Source organism: Triticum dicoccoides, chromosome 2B (genome assembly GCF_002162155.2).
Source record: "Triticum dicoccoides isolate Atlit2015 ecotype Zavitan chromosome 2B, WEW_v2.0, whole genome shotgun sequence".
NCBI classification, from domain to species: Eukaryota; Viridiplantae; Streptophyta; class Magnoliopsida; order Poales; family Poaceae; genus Triticum; species Triticum dicoccoides.
The window spans coordinates 789519753-789535266 of NC_041383.1; the positions used below are offsets into that span (position 1 = coordinate 789519753).

The 15514-nt window shown below is 47.0% G+C and overlaps 2 protein-coding genes across 2 annotated transcripts; one reads left to right on the forward strand and one right to left on the reverse strand.

Annotated features, from left to right (window-relative positions):
* Positions 1-2325: 2325 nt before the first annotated feature.
* Positions 2326-5358, forward strand: LOC119366343 (pentatricopeptide repeat-containing protein At4g01990, mitochondrial-like). Its single transcript, XM_037632069.1, has 2 exons — positions 2326-2768; positions 3804-5358. The coding sequence occupies exons 1-2, from the start codon at positions 2349-2351 to the stop codon at positions 5043-5045; spliced, it is 1662 nt and encodes a 553-aa protein (XP_037487966.1). The 5' UTR covers positions 2326-2348; the 3' UTR covers positions 5046-5358.
* Positions 5359-10103: 4745 nt separating this feature from the next.
* On the reverse strand, positions 10104-15113 carry LOC119366345 (probable L-type lectin-domain containing receptor kinase S.5). The gene is made up of 2 exons (XM_037632071.1): positions 13666-15113; positions 10104-11422 (listed from the first exon to the last, which is right to left on the reverse strand). The coding sequence occupies exons 1-2, from the start codon at positions 15059-15061 to the stop codon at positions 10563-10565; spliced, it is 2256 nt and encodes a 751-aa protein (XP_037487968.1). The 5' UTR covers positions 15062-15113; the 3' UTR covers positions 10104-10562.
* Between the last annotated feature and the right edge of the window lie 401 nt (positions 15114-15514).

Here is a 15514-nt window from a genome sequence, read left to right on the forward strand (position 1 = left end):
AAGCTGCACACCATTCCGGCAACTGTTAATACTTCAACAAAAAAGATGGTGTTTGTTGTCTTTCACAATGGATAGTGTGTTTTTTAAGCGGTTTCCCCGCATCCAATTTAACCCGGGCCTGAAAGAATTTCTGAGAGAAATCTTGTGATGCTGGTACAACATATATGAATTCTCCCACTTTACTTGCAAGCATTTTTTAGCAGCCCCATGAAACCATCTAGGAGATCAGGGATCTGAATCCAGATGTCTATATGAATAGTTGAGTTGAGCTCAGCTTCGTGTACTCATCGCAGGGTGCAAGAATGACACAAAAAACTATACGTCCACGGGTCTTGTCCATAACCTCCTCTCAGTCACCGAGACATGAGGATGGCATCATGTGTGGATTTTCATCCAAAGATCTGATTTAACCTCTTGAGCAAGATCCCGAGCAGATTGCATATTCTATAGAGCCAGAATTCACTATACTCCATGCATGTCTGTGTTGGCCCGAGCGATGGCCATCAAACGAGTAGCCTTAGTCAGGTTTTGATCCTCCTTTTCCACGACATCATCTAGAGATCGCCCTCCGTCAAACCCAACTCCATCATTGCCTCTAGATCGAATTGTTCCTTCACCACAGAAGTCGAAGATTCTGCCGCCATGCCTCTCCCGCCCAAGAAGAGATAACTGTCCATGGGCTTTGAAGAAACACTAACTCTCATATCTCTGAGGAAAACCACCAAGGCCGGGAAGCGCTGCAAAGAGCGCCCCTGGGTCGGCCCGGTCGAGATCCAAGCGGCTAGAGGGAGGAAGGGATTGGAGGTCTCAATGCCAGCGAGAGAAAGAGGAAACCCTAACAAGAGGGAATCGGGCAGCACATGTTGCAGACAGTCGCCAACACCCTTGCACCCTATCGCTTGAGCCATGTCGTGCTGCGGATTCTTTTTAACATGTTTATTATATCATTGGGCTACACTATTAATTAATCCAATCCAATACAATTATTGGGCTACACTATCAGCATTTCCTGTTTTGGAAAAATCTAAAAAAAAGTTCTAAAAAACACGTCGGCCGGCGGATCTTTTTAAAAAATAGATCTGACGATATCCAATGACCCAACGTCGTCCTCACTATTGCAACAAAAAGCAGTGTTGAAGAACTTTTACAACAGAGCTTATGTTGCAGGAAAATATTTACAACAGAGGTTGTGTCGCGGATTTTTTTCCCAGCTTTGTGACATAGATGATGTCGCGGAAAAGGCTTTTGCAACATGGATGATGTTGCAGACTTTTTTTTACAATAACAGATGTTGCAGCAGCAGCACTAGTGCCATTGTCGTCTTCGTTTTGCAACTCCGCCGTTGTTGCCGAAATTTGTCAGCATGTGGCCGCACGACATGTCGGTTATGCGCGGCTTCCGCGGCGCGAGGCCGAGCCGACGATGTTGCGACGCTGGTCCTGCAACCGCTTCGTTGCCGGCGATGGAAACCTCCGCCGGGCTTGCACCGCGGCGGAGACGACAAGAAGGATGCGTCTCGTCCGCCAGGGAAGGTTGCGTCGTTCTCTCAGTCCCTATTTGGGTTCATTGGACGAGGCTCTTCCCTGCTAGTACCTCGGCGGCATCGATGTCCACCGCTCGGGCCCGGACACCCTGGTTGCTCCACCATGATCTGGAAGGCCAACGCCGACATAGTTACCTTCTAGTCGATCTACAACATACCATTTGTTGCGGTTTGCTTTCTGAAACAGGTGACCAGTTGCAGGAATGGAAATAGCTTACACAGACACATTAGAGGGCAACGTTTCATGAAGATAAGGATGAAGGAGAGATGCGGTGCGCGGGTCTAATCAAATGCGTGGGAAGAGTAGGGCGCGGCGGACGTAAAAAAAAGATCGGTCGGTTGAACACGAGTTTTTTCAAAGGAAAAAAATACACCATTTTCTTTAGCGACCGCACGGCGGCACGGGCATTTTGGTGCGTTTGGTTGCAAGAGCGGTCATGAATGGGTTGAGATCGTTCAGAAAATAGACATGTTTGGTTATAAAGCACATGAATGGTTCGAGCCAAAAAAAGAAAATATGCCATGAAGATGCTGAACCGTTTCACCCAACCAAATCGGTCGAATCAAATGGCATGCATGCATGACTATGTGAGCATGACTGGTGGTCCCGTCCTAAATAATTAGCTCACCACTTATATTCAGCCAAACAAATGAATTGAATGGTTCAATCCTAAAAAAATTAAACGGTCCCAACCCATTCATATGACACCTTCAAACAAACGCTTAACCGATTCACACCAAACCGTCGCCCGGTTCCACTCCTCCCCTCCCAGAGTCGAAACCCCCAAAACAAAACCCTAAACCCATGGCGGCGCTCACCCCCTCCGCCGGCGCCCGCCTCCTTCGCCGCCTCCTCTCCACCGCCGCCGAGGTGGCGCGGGAGGCGGCGCCCCCCGCCGCGAAGAACCCGAAGAAACCGGCGGCACGCCCCGTCAGGAAGCGGGCGGCGCGCGCCGTCGCCCCCCAGGACGCGGAGAAGGCGGCGCATCCCGCGGCAGAGGCGGCGCCGGACGCGGAGGGCGCGAAGAAGGCGGCGGCGGCGGCGGGGCCCAAGGACTCGCGCCCGCTGTACCGGCGGCTGTCGGCGCTGGGGAACGCCCGGGAGGGGAGCGTCTCCGCGGTGCTCAACAAGTGGCTGCGGGAGGGCCGGGAGACGCGCTCCGTGGATCTCGAGCGGTACGTCAAGGAGCTCCGCAGGTACAAGCGCCATTCCCACGCCCTCGAGGTACGAATGATTTTATCCCCCCACCTTTGACATCCCAGCACTATAATGGTGCTCTGCTTAGGACGGGATTGGTACCAGAAAGATGGTTTTTTGCAGCGTTATTCTGCAATGTGCTCAATTCATTTAGAACGGAGTGAGTAGATGAAGTGATTCGGCTTTGCCTCCTCCAGCTAATTTATTATGATTAGATTGTGCGAATGGAATAGAAGTAATCCTTGTGAAATCTTAGCTTCACCCAGTCCGTTCAGCGCCTTTGGATGGAGGGATTTTCCAGATTCATGATGGAACTAAACTATTTCCTCTGAAATTGACTTTCAAAAGCAGAGCTCTGTATTACGGGTATGTTTGGTTGATGCCCCAAGGCAGATTTTCGGCCAAGGAATCCTGTGCCCTCACCTGGTCAATTATTTTTAGGAAACTGTGAGGGGAATGGGTGGGCACTCATAGACATCCAAAACTTTTGCAACAAGCCAAGCAAGAATTGAAATGTGAATGGGCTGCCAGAAGTTTGGCAACGCTACTGTGGGCACCAACCAAACACAGCCTACATATGTGCAACCCAGAAATATTTCGCAGGCTATATCAGCTAATGCTTTGGGAACATTGATAACCTCTTTTTCTTAGTGATAACAGAAACATTTTGATAGAACTTTTAAAGATCCTTTGAACTAGATTCCATGAGCATTTCTGTAGGACATCACACCACAGAAGCGCCAAACCAGTCTGCTGAGTGCTGTTCCTTAAAATGCTTGTTCTGTTTCAGAGTTTTCTCATCTGCGTATAAAATAATATGTTATCAAGAAGAGTAGGGAGGAGATTTGATATGTTCAATGTTCCATATTTCAATATCTGTAATAGTATGTTATCACAACTATGTGCATAGCACAGTTGTCTTCAAGGCCACAAAAAATTTACTTGTAGTATGGCTGGAGTTCTCAACTCATCTTTGTTTCATACCTTCTGTTTGTACTTCTTCTGTTGGTGTTTAATTATGTCTGTTGTACTTATGCAAGGATTTGTCTTTTCTTATGGCAGTTGATGGATTGGATGGTTCATACAAAGGGTATGAACATGTCTTACACTAACCATGCAATACGTTTGGATCTCATCTACAAAGTGCGTGGGATCGAGGCAGCTGAAAAATATTTCGATGGCCTTCCTGAGCCAGCCAAGAACCATCGAACCTATGGTGCACTTCTGAACTGTTATTGCTCATCGAAGAAGGAAGAGAAAGCAACGGACCTTTACCGCAAGATGGATGAGCTCGGAATCTCATCCAGCACTCTGCCCATCAACAATCTCATGTCCCTATACATGAAGTTAGGCCAGCATAAGAAGGTGTGTAGCCTGTTTGAGGAGATGAAGGAGAAGAATGTTAAGCCGGATAACCTGACGTGCTGCATTCTGATGACCAGCTGTGCGGCATTGAACAAGATAGACGACGTTGAACAAGTTCTAAAAGAAATGGAAGAAAAGGGTGGGGTTCTAGGGTGGTCTGCATACAGCACGCTGGCTTCCATCTACCAGAGTGCTGGTTTGGTTGAAAAAGCAGAGTCTGCTCTGAAGAAACTTGAGGGCCTTGTTCAAGATCGTGATGGCAGGCAGCCTTTTGATTTCCTCATGAGTCTGTATGCTTCCGTAGGCAATCTGAGCGAGGTGAAGAGGGTGTGGGGCGTGGTTAAGGACACTTTCCCAAAAGTGACCAACACGAGCTACTTCAGCATGCTGCAGGCTCTTCTTAAGCTCAATGATGCCGATTACATGAAGCAGGTCTTTGAGGAATGGGAGTCTAACCATGAGTGCTACGACGTGAAGCTGACTAACGTGATGACTCGGGCCCACCTGAGGAATGGCATGGCCAAGGAAGCGGAGCAGCTGTGGGAGAAGGCCAAGGAAATGGGTGCATGTTTTGACTCTAAAACATGCGAGCTGTTTCTCGATCACTACATGGGGACAGGGGACATGAAATCGGCGCTGAACTGGGTGGAGAATGTGACGAAGCTCCCCAAGAAAGCAGGGAAGCTGGATCCTGACAAGGTCCCGAAGTTCTCCAAGTACTTTGAAGAGCAGAAGGACGTGCAAGGCGCCGAGAGGTTCTGCAGCTGCCTGAGGGCGCTCGGGTGCATCGACGGCAAAGCCTACGAGTCCCTCCTGCGGACCTATCTGGCGGCTGGCGAGACGAGCCGCTCCCTCCGGCAGCAGATCAAAGATGACAAGGTCGAGATTTGCTACGACATCGGGAAGCTGCTCAAGAGGCTGGGCGACAAGGGGCAATGAAATGGTACTACCTGTTTCTGCCCCTAGTTTACGTCGGTGGTTTCTTCTGATTCCTTCCGTGAACGATAAGCACAAAGCAGATATTATATAGCCCTTGTTCTGGCTCATGGGCGTTTGGTGCTTCTGCAAGAAGCAGCAGAAAGCAAATAATTCTTGTATTAGCACAACTTGTAGTAGTCTGAGGGGATCTTTCTCCTACATTTTTTCCATTTTTCTTTTCTTTTTTTTTGCCTTTCTTCTGTATGTACTGGCTGTTTCAGACTTTTGAGTACTGGAGCAAGGACGCTACTAGAGGATCGTTTCTTGTTCTGTTTGTGCGTGCCGTCGGTTTCCATGCTCGATCGTGCCAGACTTTGTGAGCAGCAGCAGATGAAAACTGTAAACAACAGCCATATAACAAGATTGTGCTACTAGCAATGTTCCTAGTAAAAACATGTCTAAAAACCGAGTGAATACACCCTCCTTTACTTGGACCTCCATCGGGTGCAGAGGTCTGAAACAATGAAATCTGAAAGAAACACATCAACTTCGGTTCTTCAGTTAACCCGATTCAGTTCATATGTTGTCATTATGCTCAAGTTCTTACAATTAACACAACAGTCGAGCTTTTGCAATGTATGAAGATGAAGTTCATGTTGCTGTCGTTGGTTACTTCCCAGCATCAGGTCCAGCCATCTCCTCTGCGTTGAGGTTGAGAGGTACACAATGTATGAACTGAAGAGATCGAACAATTCATCAGAAAGAAAGAAAGAAACAAGCACATCCATTATAGCCTGATAACTCAGACAAATGCGCCATATTGTGATCTTATACACACCATTATGTCGTGTTCGCAGCGTAGCGACCCACAGCCGCACAATGCAGCTAACGAAATCGACAATGCGGTTCTTGTTGGTTGTTGCCAAGTAACAATGGCGAAAACTTTGCAGTCCCAGCTGCCACTCTTGCCTCAATCGTAACCAGCTCACGGCACAAGTCAAACAAGCTTCACAAAAAGGACTAAGTCATTCCCTGTTTCCATCTACCCCCTCTGTTCCTAAATATTTGTCTTTCTAGAGATTTCAACAAATGACTACATACAGAGCAAAATGAGTGAATCTACAATCTAAAATATGTCTATATACATCCGTATGTGGTAGTTCATTTGAAATCTCTAAAAAGACAAATATTTAGAAACGGAGGGAGTAGTTCGTAACCAGCCTGCCACATCCTTAGACGCCTACTCTGGTCCCTCGGCTACCTGGCCCTGCACCGTCCGCAGGTCCAGCCCCAACCCCAGCCCCAACGCCTCCTTCTCCTCGCCCCACCACGACCTGCCTCGGCATTGTCATCGTTGTTGATGACGAATATGGGGTTTGGAGCTCAGGCAACCGCTGCTCGGACGGGTCCTTGCATGCCTCCAGGGCCAGCTTCTCGAAGTCCAGGCACCCGCAGAGTGTCCCTGCATTGCACAAGGATACACACTCATTAAACGGACACAAGCTATTGCTGATTTTCAACCGATGTTGCACACTACTAAGGATGTGCACAATACTCTCTTTTATGGTGTGCAACTATTAGTCTGCAGCTAGGTTATATGTGAAGTGACCATCAGGTGGGAATGGTTGGTGACTATCACAACTTCATGATGCCAGTAAAATGCCATTCCTAGATTGCAAAATCATTTTTTTCACTTGTCTAATAATTACCTTCCAATGGCAAATACATAATACTAACAATTAGCTTGAATAGCTTTCCCCCAAGCACAGAAAAGGCAACATCCACTGAACCTTGTAACTATCACAATAATGAACCGGCAAGCATCAGACAAGTTGTGTGATCATGATAACTAGTAGTAATAACTATGAAGGGAAGGAGGTAACTAGGATGCAACAGAGAGTTTACCACTTGACACTGTCGGTGACGATAATAACGACGGTGGGAAGTTGTAGTATACGTGTGACTGTAGCGGCAATGAATCACACACCCTCTCAACCTGGGATGTGTCGACGTCCCAAGTGAAACAACCTGCCATGACCGACGAGCTTCCAGAATGAAATAGGAGCAGGTGCCTCCCCACTGCACCCATGAGGGTGAACTTAGAATTCAGAGAGACTGTCTTCTTCTCCATCTGGAAGCCGGCTGAATTCCCGCCATCCTTTCACCAAACGGTATAAACACGCGGAGATGTGTCAGGTTTAGGCACGAACATCACAGTGGTGCCTTGGCCTGCCTCGGCAATGGCCATACCAACACCGAAATCTATGACATAGGATGGTTGCTCGGCCATGGAGAACTCCATCCTCCGGATGTCAAGCACGGGCATTTTCTCATTCGATTGCGAAACCCAGTAGAAGCAGCCATGGGCGTAATAGCACGACAAGAACGCAGGTCACCGGCTTAGATTGGAACGGTTCGCCATTGCCCTGTGCCGGATGAGAAGACGAAGGTCACCGGCTTAGATTGGAGCAGCAGCTTACAGACCACTCTGAATGACGTCTCCTCCTTAGCAGCTGCTGCCTCCTCGTAGCCGCTGGAAGGGGCGAGGAAGGAGTCGAGAGATGAGATTCTGGACTATGGCTCACCCGAACCTACACTCGCCACCGTCCGATCTAATACAACTTTCATGTGGATTCGAGCCCTGTCAGTATTCAAATTTCTTTAATTTTGTACTGTTTGACTTAATCCATCTCTCCAGGGGCTACTCATAGGCCTGAGTAGGCTCCTTTTTTAATAAGTGCTGCTATGCACACGATACTCTTGGACGATTCTTGGACGATAATGCAAATCAGACCATCTATATAAAGGACTAGGTGCAACACAGCCAGTGGATTAAACATATCGTCTCTGAATCGTCCAGCAGTATCGTCTGTGAAGTAGTTTCGTTTTTAATCTAGTGGGCTGGCACACGCTGACCAATAATGTATTGTAATACAGGAGCCCAACTGCCCAAGCCCTAGAACTTTTTCAAATATATTATTCTGTTCATGCATATATAGTAAAACGGAGATAAACATTTCTGGGAAGGAGTCGGCGAAGCACGGCCCTTCAATCAGGAGTGCGGCCACAAGCAAACGGACTAGGGGGCTGTTTGGTTTATGGCTAACTTTGCCAAAGATTGCCACATCTAAGGTTAGGCAAATTTGACCAACTTAGGCAAGTGTTTGGTTCCAGCCACACCTTTGGCAAGCCATACTTGGGTCCCACATGGCATACACACAAAAAGTGTGGCAAGATTCCTTTAGGCTTGCCAACTTGTGGCTTTCATTTTGATGAACTAACCTTAGGCAAGCTTGGCAAAAATGTGTGGCAAAGTGTGGCAATGCTAGGCCTAGAACCAAACAGCCCCTAGGTCATCAGGGATCGGGGGAAGCAAGAGATACTGCCAGTGCAAGGGGTCGCACACCACCATCTCCTTGACGATGGCTCTGAGCCTCTAGGCGGCGTCGTGACGGCCGGGTCTGTCGAGGAGGACGCGGCCGTCGCGGACTTCCCGTATGGACCAGTCCGACGCAGGGGCGGGGAGAAAGGCGAAGGAGAAGTCGGCGGCGCTGGCGCCGGCGCGGGGGGTGAGGCGGGACGGCGAACTTGAAGCGGTGCCGGAGGAAGGAGCGGTCGGCGACGAGCCGACGGAAGGAGACGCAGACGGCGGAGGCGCGGATGAGATCGGCTGCGGTGGGGAGGCGGAGGAGAATCTCCACCAGGAGCTCATCGGGGATCGCCGGCAAGGCCATCTTCCCGCAGCGGCGGCGGCGGATGTTATGTACCTCGAAACGACGGCCGAACGCACTGTACCGAGCACACGCGATTTTCTTTACATACGTTCGGATTTCTGCCGGTTTCTCATAAATAAATCTGTTGCAGTAAAAAAAAGGTTTTTGAAAGCCATAAGTGAATTTTAAGAAAATGTTCACAAATTTTAAGCAATGCTCTTGAATATAAACAATTTTCTATAATTCTAAAAATGTCCATGTCAGGAAAATGTTCTCAAATTTAGACTGTTCATAGATTTTAAAATGGTTTATGTTTTAACAAATCTTAAATTTTTAAAAAGTTGTCGAATTAAAAAAATCATGCATTTTTAAAAGATAATTCAGATTTTTTTTTTCAAATTTAAAACATGTTCACGAACATTAAAAAATTATGCGTTTATTTAAAATAATGTGAACTATAGTTTTTAAAATAAAGGAAAAAAACAGAAAAGGAAACACAAAACAAGAAGGGAAACCAATAAAGGAACGGAAAAAACGACAAGGAAAATCAACGGAATAAAAGAAACAGAAAGAAATACACCCAATACAAATAACCAACAAACAATAGAAAAACTACCGAGCAAAAAAAGGCTAACCCACGCTCCATTTTATTCCTCAATAATATTTAGAGGAGTACAAATTGATATCTAAGGGTTGTAGAAGTCAAAGATGCGACATGCAAAAAGACGCATGCATGCTTATCGAGGCTATGAGCATCAGTATTCGAGGCCCTTCCTACGAAAAGAAAAGAGCAATCCTAAAACTCCGTCGACATGATCTTGATTTCCCGCATGATATGGCCATGCTTCCCACCATTTCCTTCCTCTATGTTTGCAATCACTTCTTTCTAGTCAGAGCCAACAGCCAATGACGATGCTAATGCCTTCAGGGTGGTCGAGCCAGTGACTCCTGCAAAAACAAGAGCTGAAGCTCCCAAGTACGATCCTCCACTGTTCCTGCAAATTGCACTAGTCGAGTCGGCATTTGAAGATTTTGAAACAGGACCATCCAACTTCAGTTTTGCAAATTGCACTAACCGAGTCATGAATTTAGAAAAAAAATTGGTTTATAAAATGTTCAAAAATTTAGAAATGTCATTGAATTTTGAAAAACATTTATGAATTTTAACAAGAGTTCATTAACATTTGGTTGGGGCCTACCACGTGTGGCTTCAAGTCCCCTGGGTCTTTCTCGTCTTCAATATGCCGAAACTCTTTCTTGTTGATTTTTTGGGACTTTTTCTAGGTATTTTTTCTGAAAGATACAAAAACAACATAAAACAAAACCTAACATTGCGCACTGGATTAATATGTTAGTCCAAAATAATTTATGTCCAAAGTTCACCACAAGTACAAAGCACCTCAAACACAATAAATACTACGTTGAAACTTCTAGCACACCAAACGGCCACTACTGTTGATAGAACGAACAGCCGAAGCGTCGCTGTCGCGGCTCCCCTATCGGAGTCTGCTCGACTTTGTCGATGACATGGGAAAGTCTTCATGCACGCGCCCCTAAAGGAGCAAGGCCTTGAAGCCGTCGTCGTCGTCCCTGTTGAACCCTTGAATAGATGAATCAACTGACATCTAACCTCACAGTCCCGCAGGACGAGAAACCCGTAACCTCGCGACCCCAAAGGAGATGGCAGGAATCTACACCGGAACTTCATCGACTAGGACAAAGTGGCCTTGATTTCATAGATCAATGGCTGATGGCTACTATAATAATAGGCATCTACAGATTGGATTACACGTAACTCTCTATCTCCCCCGCGTCCTTGTGCTCGTCAACATTCCGAGCCCTGCGCTTGGTGATCTCTGTCTGACGACATGAAGCTCGGCATGGTCTCCTCCTCCTCCCAGTAACGAGAATCATCACGGCTCGTCCCCGCAAAACCATCATCCACGTCGTCGTCCAGTAACGCCCCCTCCGGCGGCCACACGAACGCGGGCTTCACCAGCGGCACGTCCGGCAGCGGTGCCGTCCTGGCGACAACCTGCAGCACGTTGGCCAGGGTCGGCCGGTCCGATGGGTTCGGGTTGCTGCATGACAGACCAAGGAGCAGCAGCCGGGCGGCATCGTCGGCGTCGAACCCCGCCTCCGAAGAGCGTAGCTCGGCGTCAACCGCTTCGAGCAGCCTCCCCTCCTGATGGAGCCACCAGACCCAGTCGACGAGCAGCGGGAACTCGTCGTCCGCTTTGCCGAGCGACCTCCTGCCGGTGACGACCTCGAGGACCAGCACCCCGAACGCGTAGACGTCGGTCTGCCGGGTGGCCTTGTGGCTGACGGGGTACTCCGGCGCGATGAAGCCCCAGGTGCCCGCGACGCCGATGTCGGTGAAGGAGTTCTTGTCGAAGGCGACGACTCGCGCGAGGCCAAAGTCGCCGAGGCGGCCGCGGAAGGCGGAGTCGAGCATGATGTTGCTGGCCTTGATGTCGCGGTGGAGCACCGTGCGCTCGTACTCGTGGTGGACGTAGTGCAAACCGGCGGCGACGTCCTTCACAATGTCGTAGCGTCTCTCCCAGGGCAGAACTGGCTGTTGGTGGCCACGGTGCTGCTGCCTTTCGTGGAACAGGTGCTTGTCTACGCTGCCATTGGGCATGTACTCGTAGATCAGCAGCAGCTCTCCATTCTCGTAAGACCAACCTGAAAATAGTTGTGTCATAGTATATAGTACTCCTATATACGTACAAGATTAAAAATGGTAATGCTAAAATCTGAGTCAGATTTTTAAATCATGACAAATCAAACATTTTTAATGGCAATTTATGTTGATGCGAGGATGACATATTTAGTTTGTAAGCATGGCAATTTTCTTGCAAAACAATGATTTGTCATCCTTGCCATCCTCGACAAATATAAATTGTCATAAAAAACGTTTGATTTGCCATGATAAATAAAAATCTAACGTCATATTTACAGTTGGGTACTTAAAAAAATACTACCAGTATAGTCACAGATGTGAAGTTGGGGGTTTTGTGACAAAAGAAAAAGTGGAACAAGTAGTGGCACTAATATATGAAGTTAAGGGATAAAATATGACAATTTTTGTAAATAGAGTAACTAGTGCCACAACACGTATCTTTAGGGGTAAAAACTGTCATTTACTCAAAAGTATTATAACATGAAAATATTATGAACAAGAAATCTGGTTATGCTATTTCCATCATATATACCACAGTTCAAATCAAATAAAATTATACAATCTTTGTTCCATTTTACTTGATGTTTTTAACCTTGTCAAATATTCAGGTTGCTAATCTGGACCACTAATATTTACATCAGTTCATCAAGGCTCGTATAGTATAGTTGTACAAATATAATATTAGCAAAATGTTAAAAAGATTGTATGAAATTTCAAAGTAGATGATGGCCAAATCTACACATAATAATACTTTTTGACATTGGCTCCTAACCCAAATAAATTATTTTGATTGATATGATCAACTAATAAATTATTAATTGGAAGTGAATGATAGTTTCATGGCATCGTTTCACAATTTCTGTGTATATATGCATCAAATGTAATGTTTGTAATGCTCAGCTTCTCGAAAAAAAATATGTAATGCTCAGCGAAGTTTGCTAGAGCTAGTGCCAAAGTGTAAAACATCATATATTTAGAAAGGAGGAAGTAACTTCTGTGTACCAATCAAATTAATAGATTTAAACCTACTCGCAGTTGAAGTTCAATTGGAATCTAAATTTGCAAGCAAAAATAGATGGACGCTAAGTTTGCCATGAAAAGGCATAGTGCATAGTTATTTAACACATTACTTTTCTTTGCTGAAATCTATGTTCACGTATATAGTCAGTTTACAACCAAAAAGGTTCTAAGACAAGCAGTTTGCCACCAAATTTAAAAACAGGGAATAAAAAAAATCATATATAGAGTGATCTTGGGCAGTTGGGCTTCCGTTTGCTACCATCATCAACCAAGGAATAGAGATTGTTAAGGCCTTATTTGGTTTACTGGAATTTTGTAGGAATTCTATAAGGTAAGATTTCTGTAAGAAATTTCTTCTTTAGAGACCTTTAGTTTACAGGAATAATATCTTTTTGGGTCTGTCTAGGACACATCTAGATGTGACATAGTTATGTCACATCTAACCTGATGTCCACTCTATTTGTGGTCTTTTTTTTGTCCTAGTTTTTTATTTCTTGTTGCTGCATTATATATTTGTGGAAGCTTAGATGTGACATCCTTAAAAAACATCTAGATTGAATTAGACAAACTGTATCTTTGTACTCTCTCCGATGCATACCAGAGCAGTTCAAATCGCCTGTTGGTCTTACCGCGCAAATTCTTGATGAAATTAAAGATTGGAGCTTGCGGGTGTACGTAGGTGTTGGAGGATTAGATGGTTTTGTGAGGAGTTAGACTTAGTTCTCTTTGTGTGATGTGAGTGTATCCACATTTGATGTTCTCATCAAACATTGGACTCTTGTAATTTATTTGCTTCCTTCTATAAAGATATGGTACATCTTTGGCATACTCTCAGAATTTTTTTTCTCTCCAATGCATATTAATTGTTGTTGAATTAGTATAAAATTGTATTAAACTAGTGACAATTAATATGGAGGAGGGAGTACTATACATGGGAATGATTCCTATCCTTCATATTTGAAAAGAAGTTCGGACTCAATGGGGAAACCCTTATCGTATACAATATGAACTAAATGACTTATCTTTTATTAAAGATATTTTTGAGATACATGTCATCTGACTTGCTATAGCCTTTCTATTTGACCATATTTCTATCTTATGAAGCAAAGGAGGAGGAGGCCTAAGTTTGTAAAAACGGTTCAAAGTTCCAAACACATACAAATCAGAGTCAACATTGGAGCCTAATAAGATGCAGACATGCATTATTGAGCAATTAACGACGTACCAAGAAGAGGGGCAATGTTCTTGTGGCGGAGCCGGTGGATGATGTCGACCTCAGCGAGGAAGTCCTCGTAGCCACGGTCGTCTTTCCGTGTGAACTTCTTCACGGCCACGTCAAGGCGCTCCTCGCCGCGCTTCCCTGACCGGAGCGTTCCCTTGTACACGGCGCCGAAGCCGCCTCTCCCCAGCTTCATCATCTCATGGAAGTTGTGGGTCGCCTTCCTGATGGTGGCGTGCTTGAACTCCCTGGGCACCCCGGGGAGCTGTCTCAGCACCTCTGAGAGCTTGAGCCTCGTCCTGAGAGCCCTGTACCTCGACAAGAAGTAGCAGGCCGCCACGAAAATGATGGCCGTGATAACGGCTATAGGAAGCACCACCGTCAGCAGTATGGCGAAGAATTCTCTTTGCAGTTCACGACCATGGTTCGGTTCAGGGGGCATGGGTTCCGGGAGCTTCTCCATGGTGATGTTCCAGCTATAGACCACCGCCTGACAAGTGGGCAAGAACCTGCTCTTTGAGGCGAATAAACCGAAGTAACCGGAACCCCTAAGGTCGCCCCTGAACACGGACAGGCTGACGACGTCGGTGACGTTGAGCGGCATGTGGAGCGCGGCTTCCCCAGGTTTGGGCTTGGCACCCTCGACCACATACACAGATAGGTTGTGAGCGGCGGCGTTGTACTCGATCCAGACGGTGTAGTTCGCCATGGACGTCGCATTCGGCTCCGGCTCGATGGAAACGTACATGCCGGTAGTACCTTGAGAATAGTAGTACTTTGCTTTACTGACCTCGATGGCGACGCGGTGGCCGTCGGGGAATGTGGTAGTAGAGCTAGCCAAGGATGCGTAGGTGGCTCTGTGGAAGCCATCCAGAGGGGAAGGCAGTATCCCGAACATAAGGCCGCCGTCGCCTTGGCGTGATGTGTTGGCGCTCATGGTGAATGTCGCGTTGAAGGATGCCTCAAGCTTTGGCCCGTCGTAGTTCGACCGCCGCCAAGCCCACTGCGAGTGAACGCCGTATGGGTATGCTGCACGGGCCGGCCGCCATAGATCGACTTCCTCCCGGAGGATGGCACATCCCGCCCGCCTCGTGGGGTCAGGAGGGTAATATACCGGCGGCTGGTAGACGTCGTCGGTGGTGAGGTGGAGGGCTCCGTCTATGATGCCTGCGTCCCAGGAGCTCTCCAGCTCATCGTTCTGGAGCTGGAAGATGCAAACGCCATGGTCCTGCTCGCGGGAGTAAGGGATGTAGGAGGGCCCACAATCGAAAAACGATTTTGCGGTACAGGGGCGCAAGACTATCACCGATACAAGGATGCATCGCAACAGACCTTCTGGCAACGGCGACAGACTTACTACATGCTTCAGCTCCCGCCGGTGCCAGGGAAGAAGGTCGACCATCGTCGTCGCGGACTTATGCTCCTTTCCCCCGCTTTACTTTCGTATATAAACTACTCTTCTCCTCTATCTTCTTAGTTCTTATCTTCTGATTTTTGGTTCATTTATTATATACGGACGTGATGAGTGCATTCGAGTCCATGAGCAGGAAATGCAGTGGCACCGCTGTGGAAACGTGGACCGGTGACACCAGCGGCAAGATGACACGTACGTATGTCAGGTTTGTGGTCAAGAAAACGCGTCGACAAGTCAAGTCCAAGCAGTGGACAGGTGTTTTCTTTTTTCCTTCGATTCCTTTTCTTTGCTGTGCAAGAAGAGGGTAGATAACCAAGGGGAGACTTGACTTAGTGTGGGATCTTACGAGAGAGCTTCTCCAGCCATTCGGCCCCCCAAAGGCATTTCTAGGCAAAAAATAACGTCTCTTGGGGCCCGCCGGCCATAATTTGGGCGTGAGGG